The 19553-nt window shown below is 44.6% G+C and overlaps 1 protein-coding gene across 7 annotated transcripts in view; it reads left to right on the top strand.

The window, feature by feature from the left end:
- The window catches only part of KIAA1549L (KIAA1549 like), a 267700-nt gene that overhangs the window by 229733 nt on the left and 18414 nt on the right, over positions 1-19553 (top strand). For all 7 annotated transcript variants that reach the window (XM_040495491.1, XM_040495494.1, XM_040495489.1 and 4 more), the window contains one exon: positions 13884-14234. In XM_040495491.1, the coding sequence (XP_040351425.1) occupies positions 13884-14234 (351 nt within the window). The remainder of the gene's footprint in view (positions 1-13883; positions 14235-19553) is intronic.

The following is a 19553-nucleotide window of genomic DNA, read 5'->3' as shown; positions in this document are numbered from 1 at the left end:
TTTGCCCCAGGTGCTTTTACACACTAGCAGAGCAGACAGGTGGAAGCACATGCAATAGGGCTGTGGCTGTGACTTTGGATGGGAAGAGGTCCGTTTCTGTCTGTGCCACAGCTTCTGCAGATCCAGACCCAGACAGCAGTACCCAACCACTGCAGAAGCCACCAAATAGCTGGCGGAAGAGTCCTTCTAAAACATATGCTCTTACTTGTTTTTAAGTTTTTCTTAGTGTTTATTTTTTTGAGAGAGAGACAGAGACAGAGGATAGGCATGGGAGGGGCAGAGAGAGAGGGAGACACAGAATCCAAAGCAGGCTCCAGGCTCTGAGCTGTCAGCACAGAGCCCGACGTGGGGCTTGAACCCACAAACCTCGAGATCGTGGCCTGAGCCAAAATAAGACACTTAACTGACTGAGCCACCTGGGTGCCCCAAACACACACCCTTATTTCAAGTTCTTTAGTAGTTTCCCACAGCTCTAGGGGTAAGGTTAGACCCTCTGGCTCGGGACTCATCTGCTCTGAGCATGCCCTTCTATCTGATGCTCTCCACTCCCTAATCCACCCTTAGCTCTGGGCTCTCTACACCCTTCCCACATTTGTCATGTGGACTCACTTCTCTGTGTCTTTGCCTGTGATTATCTCTCTGCTCAAAACATCTCTTCCCACCTACTTCATGCAGCCAAAGTTTCACAGTCTCAGCCCTACTGAATTTGGGGACTGGGTAACTCTTTGTCTGGAGGGCTGTCCTGTGCATTGTGGGATGTTTAACGGCATCGCTGGTCTCTACCCACTAGTTACCATAGCACCTCCCAGTTGTGACAACCAAAAATGTTTCCAAAAAATTGTACCCTCGGGGCAACCCACTAAGGATTGAGAACCAGTGATTCGGGCAATGCTTGCAGAACTTAGAACATTTTCTCCCCCAAAATCCTTTCCTTGACCCCATACCTATGGGTCTGACTTAGGTGTCTGTCCTCTGTGTTCCAGAAGCACCTGGGACTCACTCACCTTCATCAAAGCCCTTATTCCCTGTCTTCCGTCTGTCGATTTACTTGTGTTGTTTCCTCCATTTGACTCCTCAAGGACAGGAATCATGTTTTATTCATCCTGGAAACCTCAGCACTCAGAATAGGAACGAGCACATAGTAAATGCAGTGCCTCTATTTGTTGAGCAAATGAACAAACAATTGTGTCAACCCCAAGTGGTGACTCCCGAGCTGAGACTTGAAAATATGGGGCAGATTTATAACTCTGAGTCATATAAACATTTGATTCGACTGGCTTATCAAAAGTGTAGATGAATGTATGTTACTGTTTGAAGTTCAGTGTAAATAGTGGTTATCAGTTAGGATGCTTTGGCTAAAATGACAGAAAACCCGACTTGAATCAAATGGTCTTAAATCATGAAAGGAATGTACTGAGTACAATAAATCCAGGCTTGGTCTGACTGGGGCTCCAGTTGTATTTCTTCACATTATGCTGTGCTGTCCTCCTTATGTGTTGGATTCATCCATAGGTTGGCTCTACTAGAAAGTGGCTACAGCAGCCTTGGCCCCATAGCTATATACTCTGTTGACCATTGAAAGAGAGAATTTCTTTTTTCCAGCCATGAAACAAAGTGGGTTTTACTATAACTGAGCCTCTGAAGGCCAAGTGCCCACCCCCGTATCGATGGGAGACTTAACGCTGATTGATTTAACTCAGTCAGACCTTACCATAAGACCTGGGGTAGGCTAGTCCTCCCCTCCCCCAGACCACTTGGCTGAGACATGGGGAGAGGAGTGGATGGGTGCTGAGGCCATTGCAGTATCTGCTACTTGAGGAATATTGGTAATTGGGCCTCTTAAGGAGCAACACCAGTGTCACCCTCCACATCACCAGTCCCTCTAGTCTCAATCTTCTCTTCTTCGGTAGGCCCTCCATAAAGAGAAAGATGAGAGCGGTGAAAAGCCAATGGCCACTGTTCCTCATGGGCTCAGGAAGTCTTAGCTATGGCAAGAAGTTGTGTTTTAGGGGCAGAGAAGGAGAAAGGGGGATTTTTTTGGATCCTGTCTGGCTTTTTCAAGACAGACCCGAAAGGAGAAAGAGCAGATCTGTGTGGGCGGTGGGAGCGCCTGTTTTGTCATGGGATGGTGTGGACTTTCAAAACTGATCTACTGTCTCCTCGCTGCCTGCAGCACCAGCTCCGCTAGGAAGATGAGGAAAAACAGGTGATGGCTCCCCTCAAAAGTGCACAGTGAAGTAGCTCCCATGAGAGAAGCCATTCTTAAGTGTTCTCATCTATAAAATGGGGATACGAATGGCACCTGCCTTACAGAGCTGTTGTAAGAATTAAATGAGTTAATGCAGATAAAGCACATAGAAAACATACAGTGAACATTGGCTGTTCTAACTATGGCTAACACATTCCAGGAGGGAGAGACGGAGACTATGTTTTGGTTCTTTTCCATTCTAGCACTTTGGACATCTCAGGACTGCTATGAATTTTATCACACATTGTGATATTGTGATTTATGATAAGAAATATATGTTTGGTTTTCGTCCACTATTCCTGGCACAGAGCTCCAAAAACGCTTGGGATTTCCCAAGTGATGAGAAGATTAAGGTGTCTTTTGTTATGTTAATGAGGCTACTTGGAAAGCACCTAAGGATGGGGGCTGGCTGTCTGTAGAGCCAACCTTGTGATTAAGGGGGTTGGAACTTTCAGTGAAATTTGCAGTTTTGCTGAGACTTTTAAAAATTCCATTTGTAGGGCACCTGGGTGGCTCAGTGGGTTGAGCATCCAACTCTTTTTTTTTTTTTAATGTTTATTTTTTTTATTATTTATTTAGAGAGAGAGTGAGAAGCAGGGGAGGGGCAGAGAGAGAGGGACAGAGAATCTCAAGCAGGCTTCACTCTGTCAGCACAGAGCTCAGTGTGGGGCTTGATTCCACAAACATTGAGATCATGACCTGAGCCAAAATCAAGAGTCGAACACTTAACTGACTGAGCTACCCATCTGCCTCTTGATTTCAGCTTGGGTCATGATCCCAGAGTCATGGGATCAAGCCCCACGTGAGGCTCAGCACTGAGCATGGAGCCTGCTTAAGATTCTCTCTCTCCCCCTCTACCCTTTCCCCACTCATACACGTTTGTGCACATGCTCTCTCTCTCTCTCTCTCTCTCTCTCTCTCTCTCTCTCTCTTTCAAAAAAAAAAATTCCATTTGCATGCCTATTAGGCAAAAGAAGTCACCAAACCCTTAATCTGAGCCCTCCTACCTGTTCTGAAAGGTACCAGAGTCCCTTTATTGTCAGAGAAGTTTTTGATTTTCAGCTCAGCACTAATCACAGCTCCACCCAGTAAGGAGAACAGACTGAACAAATACTGCACCTTCAGCAGAAGGCAGGCTCAGGAGGCAGCTGCTGCCTCCACTGTGCCCTGCTAGCTTTTGTCCCCACAAGGTGAAGTGAAAACCCCTGGACTCTGGTTTCTAGAAGCAATATTGTGAATATGTGTCTGCTTCCTCAGTGGCAGGCAGCACTTGCAGTGGGGCCGTTCTGGCCAGGGCAGGCAATAGATGGAGAGAAGCAGTACTATTTTGTGTTGCCCAAGGGACCCTGTTTGGTGGAGAGAAAAACGGACATGGAGCCAGATCAAGTCATCATGGCCACCTAGCCCAGAAATGGATCCTGCTGAACCCTCCACTTGGTCTCTGGGACCTTGCTGTGAAGGTGCAGAATTTGTTCAGTCTGTTCTCCTTACTGGGTGGAGCTGTGATTAGCGCTGAGCTGAAAATCAGAGCCTTGGGGCAAATTCTTGCCTGGGTGAGGCAAAGCGATGTTGCACATACTTGTGTGTCCTAGGAAATATGGCCTTCTAAGACGTCTATCCACTTTGGGGCTCAAAACTCAAGAAATTCTGGAATAAATGGCCTCAAGAGCCCTTCGTCCCTCCTCTTCAATTCTATTCTGGATAAGGATGTCTCATGTGTTGTCTAAATGACGTGTCTCTTGATCCGATGGGGGCCCCCAAATGTGTGGGGATGATCAATGATCCGGTAGAAGCTGATGGCGTGGGTGGTGAAAGAATCCACCTGAGGCAGAGCAAAAGAAAGGGAAGTCTACTGAATACACTGCAAGGGAGTGGTGGGCAGGGCAGCAAAGGAGAGCCTGTCTGCCATGAGGCAGCCCATGGGAGCTGTTTTTAAAGGGGGAAGATGAGCAAGTATGGCAACTTGTGGAGTTTTCCCTTTTTTGGTAACTGGGCCTCGTTGTAAGTAGCCCGTTGGTTAGTTAGCATCTATGGATATTTTGAGGTCACCTGATGGGCCTGTCTGTAGTCAGCCAGGTGGTCGCTGTGGGCCCTTTCTACATTCCATTGCTCAAGCCCATTTGCCTAAAAGTGGCCTCTGTATCTAATTCATTTTAGACACTTGGAAATGTCTTTTACTGGTAAAGGCTTTTGAGCAGAGAACCTCCAGGCTCTTTTTAAGATGAATTTCCACTTATTCATTCAACAAGTATGTGTTAAAGTCCTACTGTTTGCCATTCTGGGATGTAACAGCCCCTGCCCTCATGGAGCTTCTGTTCCAGTAGGAAGGACAGGTAATAAACATCTGATCACACAGATGTTCAGCACAACGTCAGAAATGCTGTGGAGGAACATAAAGCCGGGCAACACAATGGAGGAAAACAGGAGGCACTCTTTATAGGTTGGCTGGGGTGAGGCTGTCTGGGGAAGTGACTTCTGAGCAGAGACCTGAAATGAGGGAGCTAGCCAGGTTGGCACCTTGGGGAAGAGCATTTGGGCAGAAGGAATAGCAAGTGGGAGGGCACAGAGGAAGATGCATGCTTGGGGAGCTCAGAGAACATCAAGGACACTCATATAACAAGGTACTCCTTCTTGATAAAAGGTCTCAATTTCGACTCCTTCTTTCATTTCATCCTCAGATCTCATCCCCAGCAAGTCCTGTCAGCTCTCTTTCAAAACATTTCTCGAGCTCATCCACATCTTCTTTGTACATGACCACCCTAATTCAAGCCCTTGCCATTTCTCCTTACCTGGATTCTGCAAGAGCCTTCTAACTTGCCTTCCATAAATTCCAATCACACTTCTCCCTTGCTTAAAATTCCTCAAAAGTTTCCCATTGCCCTTTGAAAACACTCCAGCCTTCTTACCACGGCCTTTAAGACTCTACGTGATCTGGCTCCTACCTGCCTTTCTAGCCCCATCTCCTCTGACAGTTGGGGCTCCAGCCACATGGTCCATGTATTGGTCAGCTCAGGCAGTCCTAAGTACCACGGACCTGGTGACTTGAAACAACTGCAATGTATTTTCTCACAGTTCTGGGGGCTAGACATCTAAGATCCAGGTGTTGGCAAGGTCGGTTCCTTCTGGGGGTTGTGTGGGGAAGGATCTTCAGGCTTCTCTTCTTGGATTCTAGATGGTTGTCTTTTCCCTGTCTTCATACTGTCTTCCCTCTTTACATGCCTGCGTCTAAATATCCTCTTTTATAAGAACACCAGGCATTTTGAACAATGGCCTCATTTTAACTTAATTACCTCTGCAAAGACCCTATCTCCAAATACAGTTTCATTCCCAGGCCCTGAGATTAGGACTTCAACATATGAATTTGGGGGGTTCACAATTTAGCCCATAACAGTCCACCTTACTTTTTCTCAAATACTACAAGCTCTTTCCCTTCTCAGGACTTTTTCATAAGCTTCCTCTATGATCTTCCCATGGCTAACCCCTTCTTCAGGTCTTCAAAAATGTCACCTCTTCAGAGAGGCCTTCCCTGACCATCCCCATAGAATTAGCAGTGTTGACCAAGCCTTTTTGTTTTGTTGTAACTAAGGCAAATTTTATGATAAAATATATAGGTCTTTAGTACAAGTGGATGAGCATTGACACATGTGTGTACCCTTATAACCACCAGTCCACTCAAAATGTAGGACATTTTTATCACCTCCTGAAAGTTACCCCATTCCTCATGGCACTCAGTCTGCACCATACCCCCCTCTGGCAACCACATTCCTGATATCTACCTTCATTGTTTTACCTGTTCTTGGACTTCATATAAATGACATCCATCATTCAGCATGTACTTGTTTGTGTCTGACTTCTTTTGCTTAGAATTCACCTATGTTATGGTATGCATCTGTCATTTATTTACTTTTTTTATTACTGAGTACTATTGTGTCGTATAAATAGACCACTAATTGTTTGTCTGTCATTCTGTTGTTGGACATTTGGGTCGTTTCCAGTTTGGAGTTACCAGAAAGCACTGCCATAAATATTTTCACGTACATATTTTGCGAACATATGTGCTATGGTCTGAATGTTTGCATCCCCCCAAAATTTTATGTTCCAATCCTAATCTCCAATGTGTTGGTATTAGGACGCAGGGTCTTTGGGAAGTGACAAGGTCATGAGTGTGGAGTCCTCATGAATGGGATTCGTGCCCTTGTAAAAGAGACCCCAGACAGCTCCCTCACCCCTTGCTCCATGTGAGGAGTGAGTCCTTGTGAGGGGGAGTCTTCCATGTAAGGATATAGTGAGTCCTTCTGGGTCACAGACCCGGAAGAGGACCTTCACCCAGCCAAGCTAGCATCCTCCGACTTCCAGCCTCCAGAACGGTGAGAAATACATTTCTATTGTTTATAAGCTACCTGGGCTGTGGTATTTTGTTCTGGGAACCTGAATGGACCAAGACAACCTTTTCCTTTATCTTGGATAAATATATGTAGGAGTGGAATTTCTGAATCATAAGGTATATGTCCAATTTTTAAGAAACTACAAATATGTTTACAAAGCATGTGTACTATTTTATCTGCCAGCAATGTGACAGTTCTAATTTTACTCCTCAACCTCACCAGCATTTGTCGTTATTAATCTCCTTCATTTTAGCCATTCCAGTGAAAGTGAAATGATAGGATTTCCCTAATTGCTAATGATGTCGAGCATGTCCTCATGTGTTTATTGGACATGTTATGTATCTTCTTTAACTGACATGTCTATTCCAGCCTTTTGCCAAATCTCTGAATTGAGTTGTCCTTTTGTTCTTCATTTGTAGGAATTCCATGTATATTCTGGATACAAATCCTAATATTTTCTCCTGGTCCATGGCTAGTCCTTTAATTAGGTGTCTGATAGAAAACCAGTTTTTAATTTTGATGAAGTCTTCGAGCTATAGAATATGCTCTGGGACCAGGCAGTAGGACTGAGCTGTGTCCTAAGCTGTGTCCCATGTTGAAATACTTTCTAGAAAGAAGGTACTCGGGGGTCCCAGCAGGGCTGCCATTTCCTTCAAGTTTGTTCTATGGTATTTCAAAGAGAAGCTGAAGTAACATGGATACTTAGCCCCTGTGTGGGCTGTCCTAGGACAACACTGAAAGGATCACAGATTCTCACTCTCTCCAGTAGGCACCAGGATTCAAGCCCAGGGGGGTGCATGTATTCAGGTGTGGAGAAGAAATGGCCTTAATTTCTTCTAAATACCTATGGCCTTTGCTGCCGAGTGATGATATGCCATAAGAATCCAAGATCTTCAATATGTATATATGCTCTGACCCCATAATTCTACTTCTAGGAGTTTAACCCAGGGCTGAATCCATGGTTTGTGCACAGTGTTAATCACAAGTATACATATTTCAGCTTTGTTTCTATAGTAAGGTGTTAGGACACCATCTAAAATAGTGGACGATTGCATATAGCCTGAAAACTCCATATAGCAGAATGCTATGACATCATTTAAAGGTATTCCCTATAATACGTATATTTACTGTCAGAGACATTTCACAATATTGTTGTATAAAAAAGGTTTTAAAATGTTATATATAATCCCATTTTATAAAAAACCTTATATATGTATATATACGTGTGTGTGTGTGTGTTCTGTTTATAAAACCATGACCCAGATGGCTCAGTCTGAGAGAGTGTCTGTGTTAACAAAAGTAATTTTTAAATACTTCTACTCCTTCACTCATATTTTTCATATACATGAAGGCTATTATATCATGGCCAGCAATACTTTTTAAATTTCCTCAGTTCCTCTCCCAGTCACATGTCATAGCTGCTTCTGCACCTCTCTCCAAAATCCCACTTAAAAATCCTGCAGCCCACATCCCTTCTGCCTGTTCTTTCTTTTCCACCTCATATTTTCCATCATGAAAGCTGGAGAATATGTGTGTCCAATGCTGCGCCCTCCTTGGAAGGGGGGAGGGGAGAAACTGAGCATTCTTCCTACTTGCCCAGGATGGGGTAGTGAGAATTGGGGAGAGAGGGTTGTTGGCAATGCTCCCGCATTGGTAATCTTTCTCCCATTTCATATGCATAGGAAGCATCTACAAGGACATGCACAAAGGCCAAAATGTTAACAGTACTTATTTCTGGTGGTAGGATTAGAGTGGATTTTAATTTTCTTCTTCTTGCTTATCTGTGTTTTCTAATTTCCTGTCATGAACAGACATTCCCTGATTAATTTCTTAGAATTTTTATTGAAGTACATCTTGATTCATTTATAAAAATAGTTTTTTTTTAAGAAAAATCGTTCCCCAGTGCTTCACAAGAGTATGAGGTTGGAGAAGCAAGTACGGTGAACTTCAAGTTAAAGAGGTTTAAAAATATATTATCTGTCCCAGATGCAGCTCCCAACATTGTACCCAAGCCAAGCATCTGTCAACACTGGGAGGCTTGTCTTTGCTCCTGTCTCCCCCTTTTTGTCAAATAAAAGCAAAAGGTATTTTCAGAAATGTGCAAGTCAGGGAGAATGGCTTGGGACAAGTTAAGCCAGTAGACATGATTATGCCTTATCTGGAAAATAGGTACAACCATATGGTCCTCAGGGATGGGTGAGATAACATGCTTGGAAAACCCAGTACAAGACTGGCCCATTACTGGTCCTCAAGTACATTTGAGCACGTGCTATGTTAAGTTCTTTCACTCGGAAGGCAATTCCTGGTTCCGGCTTTGGGGTAGGCCCTGGGATGGAGGCTGTGGACATAAGGATGAGATGTGGGCTCAACCCTGTAGGCACTCCCAATCTATGGGATGAAGAAATAACAATAATGATAGAAGCTAATAATTATCAAATGCTGATGTGCCAGACACTCTTAGAAGAGCTTTATATCTATATATTGGTGTTTTCCATCTTTCTAGTAATCTATGAGATAATTATTGTATAGTCTCGGTAATTATTGTATAGTCTGTCTTCCTGGTCACCGAAGTCTGTTTGTCCCTCTGTCAGAGCCCATTTCTGTGGTAAGGTAATGGATCTATTTAGATATGTACAAAGGGTAATCTGCCAGTTATAGGCAACATATTGAATGATCTATTTCTTCATCTGTAAAATAAGGAGAATCACAGTTGCTACCTCATAGATTACTGAAAGAAAAAATGAAATATATATAAAGCACTTAAAACAGTGTCTGGCACATAAGCTGTGAATAACTGTTAGCTGCTATTTTTGTTGTCGTTGTCCTTGTTATTTGTCTCCTCCTATATACTGGGAACTCCTTGAGGGCTAGGTCACTATCTTATTAATTGCTGTATACACAACTCTCAACCCAGGACCTAGGTGAAATAATAATTGTCTGTTAAGTAAAAGAGCAAATTTATCACTTCTCACATATTTCAAGGTGGGGAAGGAGGTTGGCAGGGTATTCCCTTCATGAGTAGACATCGGATTCCCCCCAGAATGATGACAGTAGGAGGAACCCAGGCCCTCCACAAGGCCTGTGAGAACCACAAGGTCCTTCACAGATTAAAGATCAACTCCCCCATTTTATAGATGAGGAGACTGAGGCTTAGGGATTTCATGTGACTTGCCTGTGGTCATACAGCTCATCAGCACTCGAATGAATGTGTTAGGAATGTGGGCTCTTTAACATAACCTCAAGTTATACCCCATGGGCAGTTAGACAGGATTTCATATTGGTTTAATTTCACAAAGCTGTTTTGGGTATTCCAAGTATCTGATGCTAAGCTCCTAAGAGACAGAGGTGAGTGGGCTCGGGGAGTGTCCAGACTTGGACAAGACAGACATTAAATAAGCAAATACAAGTGTGATGAGGGGGCATCCCAGGGTATAATGAGAGTTTGTCTTGTTTCCATTGGTAGATGTCAAGAGACTGAAAAACCAAGTGAGAAGAGTGGGAAAATAGGAGGCTGGAACAAACGTATCGAAGTTACTTGGGTTATAACTGTGGGCCCTCCCGTTAAAGGGAAGCCCTGTCCCATATGAAATGCAAACCCTGGGGTGGGAAGCAGAGGCTGACTTCTGTTGCAGTACTGTGGGGTGGATGCAGTGGGAGCCTGGAGAAAGTGTCTCCACTTCCTCAGCCAAGGTTATCTCTCCCCAACAGTATTACTCAGAGAACCAACCCGCCAAGCCAGCACAGCCCCCCCCCACCCCCCCAGGGCTCCTGGGAGAGCCTCAGAGTGGAGAGTTGTTGCTAAGAAGTGTATTTTTATCCTACTTAAGGCACAACTATAAATTCACATAATAGATCTACCAATATGACTGAAAATGCATAGCACAACTCAGGGGTGGGAAAAATCATAGCTCATCCCAGTGCCATTAATATTCCACCTGGGAGTAGTTTAGCATTAAGCATCCATTATTTATTAGGGAGACGGGGATGTAGGGAGGAAGGGCAATGTGTGGGTAGCAACCAGTATTGACAGGGAAATGTGAGAGACAATGCGGTGCAGCAGGATGTGCAAGGGCCAGGAGCTGAGAGAACAAGGCTCTGCCATTGCCCACCTGGGTGACTTTGGATAAGTCACTTAAACACTCTGGCCTTGATTACCTCATCTGTAAAATAGGGTTTGATTTAAATGGTCTCCTCAAGTCCTTCCAGGGTCTGAAATTCTATCCAGAATGTTCTATGCATTGTGAAGAAAATTTTTGTCAGAAGTTGCATTCACTACCCTGGAAGGAATCCCCAAGCCTTCGGGGAGCACATTTCCAGGAAAGCAATCTCAAACCTCTTCCTAAAGATCCCCAATTAAAAGAGCCCCACGGGGGCATGCACCCAGGTATGAAGTGTCTAGGAGTTTGTTTATTATGGCAAAAGTAATTTTGCCTTCTACTCCAGAACCTATTTTTACCTGTGTTCATATCAAAATAGTATTCTCAATTCATACTATAGATGGTTGTTGACAAATCTAGAATTGAAGGTTGACAGAGAACCTCATCTTTTGATCTTGAACTAGGGCTAAGCCTTAACTCTGGGTGATACAATTAGAGGAAATGTCTCCTTTTTTGTGTTTTCTGTATTTTCTATTTTTTCTCTAATGCACTTATATTAATTTAAGACTAAAGGAAAGTAAATAACATTTTTAAAATAGGAAAAATAGGGACGCCTGGGTGGCTCAGTCGGTTAAGCATCCGACTTCAGCTCAGGTCATGATCTCATGGTTCATGGGTTCAAGCCCTGAGTTGGGCTGTGTGCTGACAGCTTGGAACCCGGAGCCTGCTTCAGATTCTGTGTCTCCCTCTCCCTCTGCCCTCCCCCACTCATGCTGTGTGTGTGTGTGTGTGTGTGTGTGTGTGTGTCTCTCTCAAAAACAAATAAACATTAAAATACATATAAACAGGGAAAATAACAAATTGCTGACCTTCCATATGTAGATTTTAAGGAGGGAAAGACTTCCCTTTATGAACAAGTTCCCTGGTGACCTTTTCTTATGCTCTATCTCATGTATCCAGTTTATGCATAGTAATTACATGAGAAACAGGTGCAGGTGAATATATAAAGGTAATAATAATGACAGTTATGGTGATGACGGTGGCTACTATTCCTGTGTTTCACCATATGCTACTGTTCTAAACTTTGTGTGTATCATTGTGTTTAATCCTTGTAAGACCCCTGGAGGTAGACGCCATTATCCTCATTTTACAGATGAGGAAATTGAAGCAACAGGAAGTTAAGTAACTTTGCACTTTGGAAAATCTTTCATGCCCTGTCTTTTATCTTCTCAGCACACCTTTTAGATCTGGCCTGGCTGCAGCCTCTACCCTACCCAGCAATAACTTGACCATGTCACCTTAACGATCCCTTGGCTTTTGCTTCTGCCCTGGGGCTTCTCCATCTCTGTTCCGTGGGACACCCATGGGAGCCCATTGCACCGATCTGGCACCTGCACAGATCTCAGAGTACAAGGACACTTTCTAGAGGAACTCTTGACTGATGGGGGCTGAGGACTGGTAGACAAAATTTTGTTCTACAATCTTAAAGCATATTCTGCTTGGTTCCTGGGAGCGTCCTGGTGGGATTAAGCTTCAATTGCCCACAGCAATCATGAATTTAGTGCCCACCCTTAATTGGCTTTTTTTCCTTCCCTCAATTTACTCATCCCAGGCCCCAAGTCCTATTTCCTGGAATTGTTTTCCAAAATAAATAATCTGCATATAAAATAAGTCTGAGGTCCTGCCTTTTGGAGGAACCTAAGCTAAGACATTGCCAATGGTCACACAGCTGTTAAATTGTGGCACGCCAGTAGGAGAATGTTCATTCCACGTAAAATAATAATAAATACCCAGAACTAGGATATAAATACATACATCTTTTTTTTTTATTTTTTTTAACGTTTATTTATTTTTGAGACAGAGAGAGACAGAGCATGAACAGGGGAGGGGCAAAGAGAGAGGGAGACACAGGATCTGAAACAGGCTCCAGGCTCTGAGCTGTCAGCACAGAGCCCGATGCGGGGCTCGAACTCACAGACCGTGAGATCATGACCTGAGCCGAAGTCGGACGCTTAACTGACCAAGCCACCCAGGCGCCCCAATACATACATCTTTTTAAATGGGTATGTGTGTATGGAGAAGTTTACATGCACACCCGGATAGATTTAGGAGTAGAACAAGTACACCAAAGGTTAATGGATTTTTAGATTTTTTTCCCCCTCTTATCTGTATTGTCTAATTTTGCTAAAGTGACAATGTGTCACTTATGTCGCGGATGGACAGCAGAATGACAAACTGATCTGTGCTGATTTATTCTCCCAGAACGCTCGAGTCTTTTAGAAGACAATAGTAGCCACGGACACGCTTGAAGTGAACGTGGATTAACTACTCTCCTACAGCCTCACTTTCAGGGTATCACAAAAATAAGTCTCAGACCAAGAGACCAAAGACACAGGCAGATTCATTGAATAAGCATTCATCTGCAGGTGAGCATAAGACAGTCCATGCAGCCTGCTCTGGAAGCTCATGACACCCCAGCCTCTGCCCACTTAGGTACTGCCGCTACTCCCTAAATGGAAGGTTCACAGGAAGAAGGCGGGGGAACATTCCAGATCAGCCGGTCTCAAACTTGAGCAGGCGTGAGAATCTCCTAGAGGGCTTGCTAAAGCACAGGTTGCTGGACCCTGCCCCAGAGTGTGCACCGCACTTTGAGATCAGTGATCTAGAGGCAGGATTTTGTTGCTTTCTCTGATAATTGGTATCAGGCAACCGGCAGTCCCCTGCATGGCTGGACACGCGACCATTTAGAGTTTAGTCTAGAGCACCAACACTTAGACTGCCAGACACTCTAGATTCTTTTACCTAAAATGCATGAGGGTGGAGAATCTCTCTACAAGGTTTTAGAGATTATCATCAATGTTGTCAATGAAAAGCCATTTCTCATCATCCTTATGCCAGTTAGCAAAGCCTGCTGCATCGCTCGAGCTATGGGAAAGTGAGGTACGCATGGATATCTGGAGTGTGACCTTACTAACATAATGCTAGCTGACCCACCCTGTGCGTGAGTTCCAGATGGGCAGCTAGGAGATAACATAAATGAACACTTCACCTAATATCACATGTCCAAGCTGAACATTTTAGAGTAAGTACAGACAACATTAATGGGAAGGACAGTTCATTAACAAATCCATGGGCGTGTGTTTGATCCCACAGACTGAGCCTGAGATCATAGAGGAAACCAACATCGACAGAGTGAATGAGCCCCGGGGCTATGCCCGATCAAGGCAGATGAAAGGTCACTCGGAGACCTCCACACTGAGCTCCCAGCCCTCCATCGATGAGGTCAGGCAGCAGATGCACATGCTACTGGAGGAGGCCTTCAGCCTGGCATCTGCAGGCCACGCGGGCCAGAGCCGGCACCAGGAGGCTTACGGCTCAGCACAGCACCTGCCCTACTCGGAGGTTGTGACCAGTGCTCCAGGGACCATGACGCGGCCCAGGGCAGGGGTGCAGTGGGTACCCACCTATCGCCCAGAAATGTACCAGTACAGTCTGCCTCGACCGGTAAGTCCGACGTCCCATCCACCTGCCACCATCGGGTCAGCTCTGCCCAGGGTGTTATGACAGGGGTCTCAGAGTGGGAGCTTCTAGTGGTAAATCACCTTGGGATTTTGAGACATACTTTTCTGGACCCTCATCCCGTCCTCCACCCATGATCCAAGCCTAAGTCTGTGGGCACAAGCACACAGACAGCCCTTACATCAAACCATAGTACATTTTAGAATGAGTTTCCTTTTCTACTGTCCCTCCTGTAAAGGGTTGACCTCATTCTTCATGCACTGGTGGTTTCCTGCATTTCCAAGTGTGAGGAAATGTCAGAACACATTGCAAAGCTGCATGTTAGGGGCCATGTGCCTGGTGGTTCAGAGCAGAGGCTCAGGGGGCAGGTGGTTTGACTTCGAATCCCTGCCCTGCCACTCACTAGCCTTGGAGACATCATTTAAATTCTCTACCGCTGAAATGAACAAGATAACCAACTTCCTAGGGTTGTTGTAAAGATTAAGCGAGATGATATATCTGAGGCACTTATAAGAATGCCAGGCACAGATGCTGCAACGGTGTCACTCGTGATTATTTCATTTAGTGGTAACTGCACTTCCATATCTGAGAAAGCACCCAGTGACTAAAAGCTTCCATAATTTAAACAACAATTTTAATTAGGATGCGTCTCATTCATTACCATAGCATCTACAGATATCTTTTTTAAAAGATGGATAAGCCACAGACCATAATAAACAATGCAATGTGCATGTACAGATTCCATCCTTGTAATAGTTCATGACCCATCCCCAAGGGTTACTCATTAATAGAGCTTTATAAATTGTCATTGTGATATGTAATTACATAACAAAAGCCAACATTTTTTGAGTGTTTTAGTCATTAGGTATTGATCATATGTATGTTAGCTCATTTATTTAGTCCTTACTACAACAAGCCACTGAGGCGGGTACTTGTTTTGTCCCTATTTTACAGATGAGGAAACTGAGGTTACACACTTGCTCAAGTCACACAGACAGGAAGGGGCACAGCTGGGACCCAAAGCCAGCTGTGTCCGGCTCCAGAGCCCATGTGCTTAACCGGCATGCTGTTCTCCCTTGTGCTGTGTTGCATTGCCTCTTTCATTTGCAGTAGACTATTTGGGAAATCTGTGGGCCTGTGGAGCCTTGTGATGATTTCACACCCCTACCCTCCACGGTCCACACCACACAGGCACTTAATAAATTGCTGTTATGCTACATAACTACATAGCCTGCACACTAGTGTGAATTTCTTTATTGTTCTCCTTTGCTCCAGATTTCTCCTCTCCTCCAAGTCACTGAGATGTCTCCCCTTGACACTGCTCCTCATACCTTCTGTCCTTGAATGTCTGTGTCTAGCCTTACCTTTCCTGTTGGCTGAGTTGAACAGGACAGACTGAAGATCTGGGGTGGGGCGGCTGTGTTTGCTTGGGGCTATCATCACTGCAAGGCTTTGTCCTTAGGTTGGGAAGTGCAGAATTTCTGTTTCTATTCACTTCACAGTGACCAGCCACTGGGAATTTGACTCAAACACCGATTACACTCACAATAACTGATTTGTTATTAAGGATTCGAACTTACAAACCTGCAGTGAGAAGCTGGGTGACCACAGAGGCCAGAATACTTCCATTTGCTGGTCAGTGTGGTCTTTCGTTAGGTAAAAGTCAGTCTAAGGAAAGTAAGACATTGTCAGGAGAGCTGGTTATTATTGGAGCCGTCTTCTCAGTCTCTGATCCACAAATCTGGAGAGTACAGGCAATAAAGGACATAAGTAAACACCAGCCATCTTTTTTACATCCCATTTTCTGAGATATGGGTAGAATACGATGCAAAATTCTTCAAATAATTTTTAAGCTAAAATAGAAGACTTTGGGGCAATGCCCAGATCTTAAGAATATGACTTAGCCTCCGCCATCAGGGAGGTTTGCTGGGTATGTTTGAATAGCTCTGCCTTCCGGAAGTGTGTCAACAACTCTGGAGCCACATGCTCTCCTCAGTTGAAATCCAAACATCCTTTTTTTCCAGAAAGAGTCAGAATAATTCTCACTGAGCCTTACAAATCCATCAACTTTAAAACACTTCCCTTTGGGGGTACCTGGGTGGCTCGGTTGGTCAAGTGTCCAACTTTGGCTCAGGTCATGATCTCGCAGTCCGTGGATACGAGCCTTGTGTTGGGCTCTGTGCTGAGAGCTTAGAGCCTGAAGCCTGCTTTGGATTCCATGTCTCCCTCTCTTTCTCTCTCTGCCTTCTCACACCCACATTCTGTCTCTCTTTCTCAAAAATAAATAAACATTAAAAAAAATAAATAAAATACTTCCCTTTGGCCATCATGTTACTGTTTGCACAATTAGAACTTTCTGATTGTCCACTAAATTGGTACCCACCCTTATGGGGGAAAGAAGAGATTTTTCTCACTGAGATTGAGAAAACACCCTGATCTCACCACATTTATAAGCAGCGCTTCAGTGTCTGTCCCCTGGGAAAATCACCTGTCTCTGTTCTGTATTGATTCACACTGACCTCAGTTTTGTTGGTTCATCCTTCTTGATCTCCATACACAGACCCCGTGCCTGGATTTTCCCTCAGTCCAGAGTAGAATGGCACACACCAGCTAAATGACCTTAGCCTGGGGCTACAGCTCTGAGCCTCAGATGCCTCAGCCATGAAATAGTGGTGATGAGAGGGCCACGGTGAGGATGAAGTGATCATTCATGTAAAATGCTTGGCACGGTCCTGCACCTGGTGAGCACCCACTGCTTGTTTGCTGATGTTTGTCAGAGGGCTTTCAGATGATGCCTAGCACCTCAAATTGCCTGAGAGATGGTAGTGATTATAATAAAAATATCCTGTCCTTTTCACAGAATTCCACTAGTTATATCCCTTTTCCTGACTGTGCTGACACTACTCCTATTCCTCCTCCTGCTCTGTTAAATTCCTTTAAAAGCATGCTCCGGATGCCCCACCCGAGGGTCCCAGAGAAGCCCCACTTCTGGTTAAAGATGATTCTCAAGAACAGCTGGAGAATCTGGCTCTGGGTTGGAGGCCAGCTTCCAGGGATCCATAAAGAGGTCTGGTTTCAGAGAGAAAAAACAACCAGGATGAGTCTTCCAACTGCTGACGGAATCCACATCCATGATGCCTCGATTTAACAAAACCATCAAAAAATTTCTTATTTTTAGCACATATGAAGACCTAGATCGTTCCGTTTGTTATAATTTGGGGTTGGCAGTTGTGCCAAGAAGGGCAAAAACATCAGCATTATACTCTTGAAAAATCAGGCCACCGAAAACTGGAAAAGAACGGAGAACACAGCAGAGAGATGGGCCATCAAACCGAAACAATATGAAAGGCAGTTCTTTTGTTATTAAGGCTTCCGCCTTTTTTTTTTCTTTCTTTCTTTCTTTCTTTTTTTTTTTTTTTTTTCCAACACACATGGTCCCTATTTTCATGAGAGGAGAAAATCACTAACAATACACAGTAGAAATAATGAGTCTCAACCCAAGTTCTTGGCCGAGCCCCCTTGTGCTATGATAATGTGGAAATCAATAGAAAAGGTGGCAATTTAGAATGATAACTATGATTACTTTTCAGCTTCCCCAAAAGGAAGCACTGGGAGCTCGGCCGGAGGATAATTGGAAGCTGGTGGTTTTCAATGTGCTGGGCTAGCCTGATGTCATTCATATCATGGAGAAGGTTACTGCTGGCAGCTTGGGACTCCTGCACCGCAGTCCTAAACATATTTCACCCCTTGAATCTGTGAAGAGATTGGACTTGACACCTAATGTCCCATCCAGTTTTGCCAGCAGCCCTAATGGGTCTGCACCAAGTGGAATGAAAACATCCTAAAGCCTTCCTGTGGGTGTCAGAGTAAGGGATCTGGAGAAAGGCAGCAGGGTTAAAACATCCTCCCCACTAGAGGCTTTCCAGAGCAATGAACGGTAATAATTATAACAACGTCAACAGCTGCCATCTGTTGAGATCTCATTGCATATACCGGACACAAAGCTAAGTGCTGTGTAGACATCACCTCTTCCCATCTAACAAGCATCCTGTGAAGTCAATGTTATTATTATCCACGTGTACCCGGTGAGGAAACTGAGGCTCGGAGAAGTAAAGAAACATGCCCAAGGTCACACAGCTATCAAGGGCAGACACAAAGTGAGAACCTAGAGCTGACTTCAAAGACCACACGTTTTCCTCCCTTTGGCCCAGTGAGCCCAGGGATATCCTGCAGACCCTGAGGAGACTCAAATCTCCAGAACTTCAGAGTGTGATCCTCTCATAGGGAAGCTGGCCCAGTTTGAGAGGGTTTTGTCCAACACTATCATTGCCGCTTATGAAGGAGACAACTCTATTAAAATGAAAATGAGAATCTTACAGCTTTTTTTCCTCCTCTCCCCTCAAAAACAAAACAAAAACCTTCGTTGATGAGATAGGCAGACATGTCAGGTATAAGTTTACATCCACCAAAACATTTGGGTTCAAGAGATGATTATGTTTCTTATATTTCTGTAAACCTGATTTGAATCTGTTCTGAGCTCCCATCTGGCCAGGTGGGTCAGAAATTCAATGTTTTTATTGGGCTCCCTCCCACCTCTCATTGCTCAAAAGTCACTGGCGGTTTGAGGCAGTTGGACCACAGGGAGAGGATCCATCCCGGCTCTGTTGATGAGGCATTGTCCAACTCTTGGGAGTCCTTGAAGGCAGGTCACGCTGTTATACCTAGGCTGGCCTTGGCATTGGGGATCTTTGCCTCTGGACTACCCTGAGAAAGCCTCCTTGAAAACCGTCTGAGTACCCAACATCCAGCAAAAACTCCAGGGGAAGGGAGAAAGGGAGGCAGGAGATGAAGTCTAGAGAATACTTAGCCCACAAAACTCAGGGGTGCAAGACATGTACTTTGATTTTTCGCTTATCTTCTCCATGTGCCAAAAGCTCAATTTCAGTTCAGAAGGAGAAGGGTCTCCTTCTCTCCTCCTGGGTTAAGCTATTGAGGGGGCCTACATGATGCAAAGCATGGTGTGGGGGTGGGAAGAATCTGGTTCCAGTTTGTCCTCATCTAACTCCTCTGGCTGGCATCCCTGAGAAGTCCTTGATTCATCTAGTCTCCAGGTGTTGGTCCAGGTAGAGCACAGCTGTATCCTGGTCCTCTTGCTTGTAAGCTCCTTCCAGACTCCCCCCACCTTCCTTCCATGCTTCAGTATACTCATTCCCCCTCTTTGTCTCTCTCCTGGTGTCTCTGTCTCTCTCCCCCTCTGACACACACACACACACACACACACACACACACACACACACACACACA

This window comes from Herpailurus yagouaroundi, unplaced genomic scaffold, assembly GCF_014898765.1.
Source record: "Herpailurus yagouaroundi ecotype Mexico unplaced genomic scaffold, PumYag 187, whole genome shotgun sequence".
NCBI lineage: Eukaryota > Metazoa > Chordata > Mammalia > Carnivora > Felidae > Herpailurus > Herpailurus yagouaroundi.
Note: the sequence above shows the minus strand (reverse complement) of the source record. Positions and strands in the feature narration are given on the sequence as shown.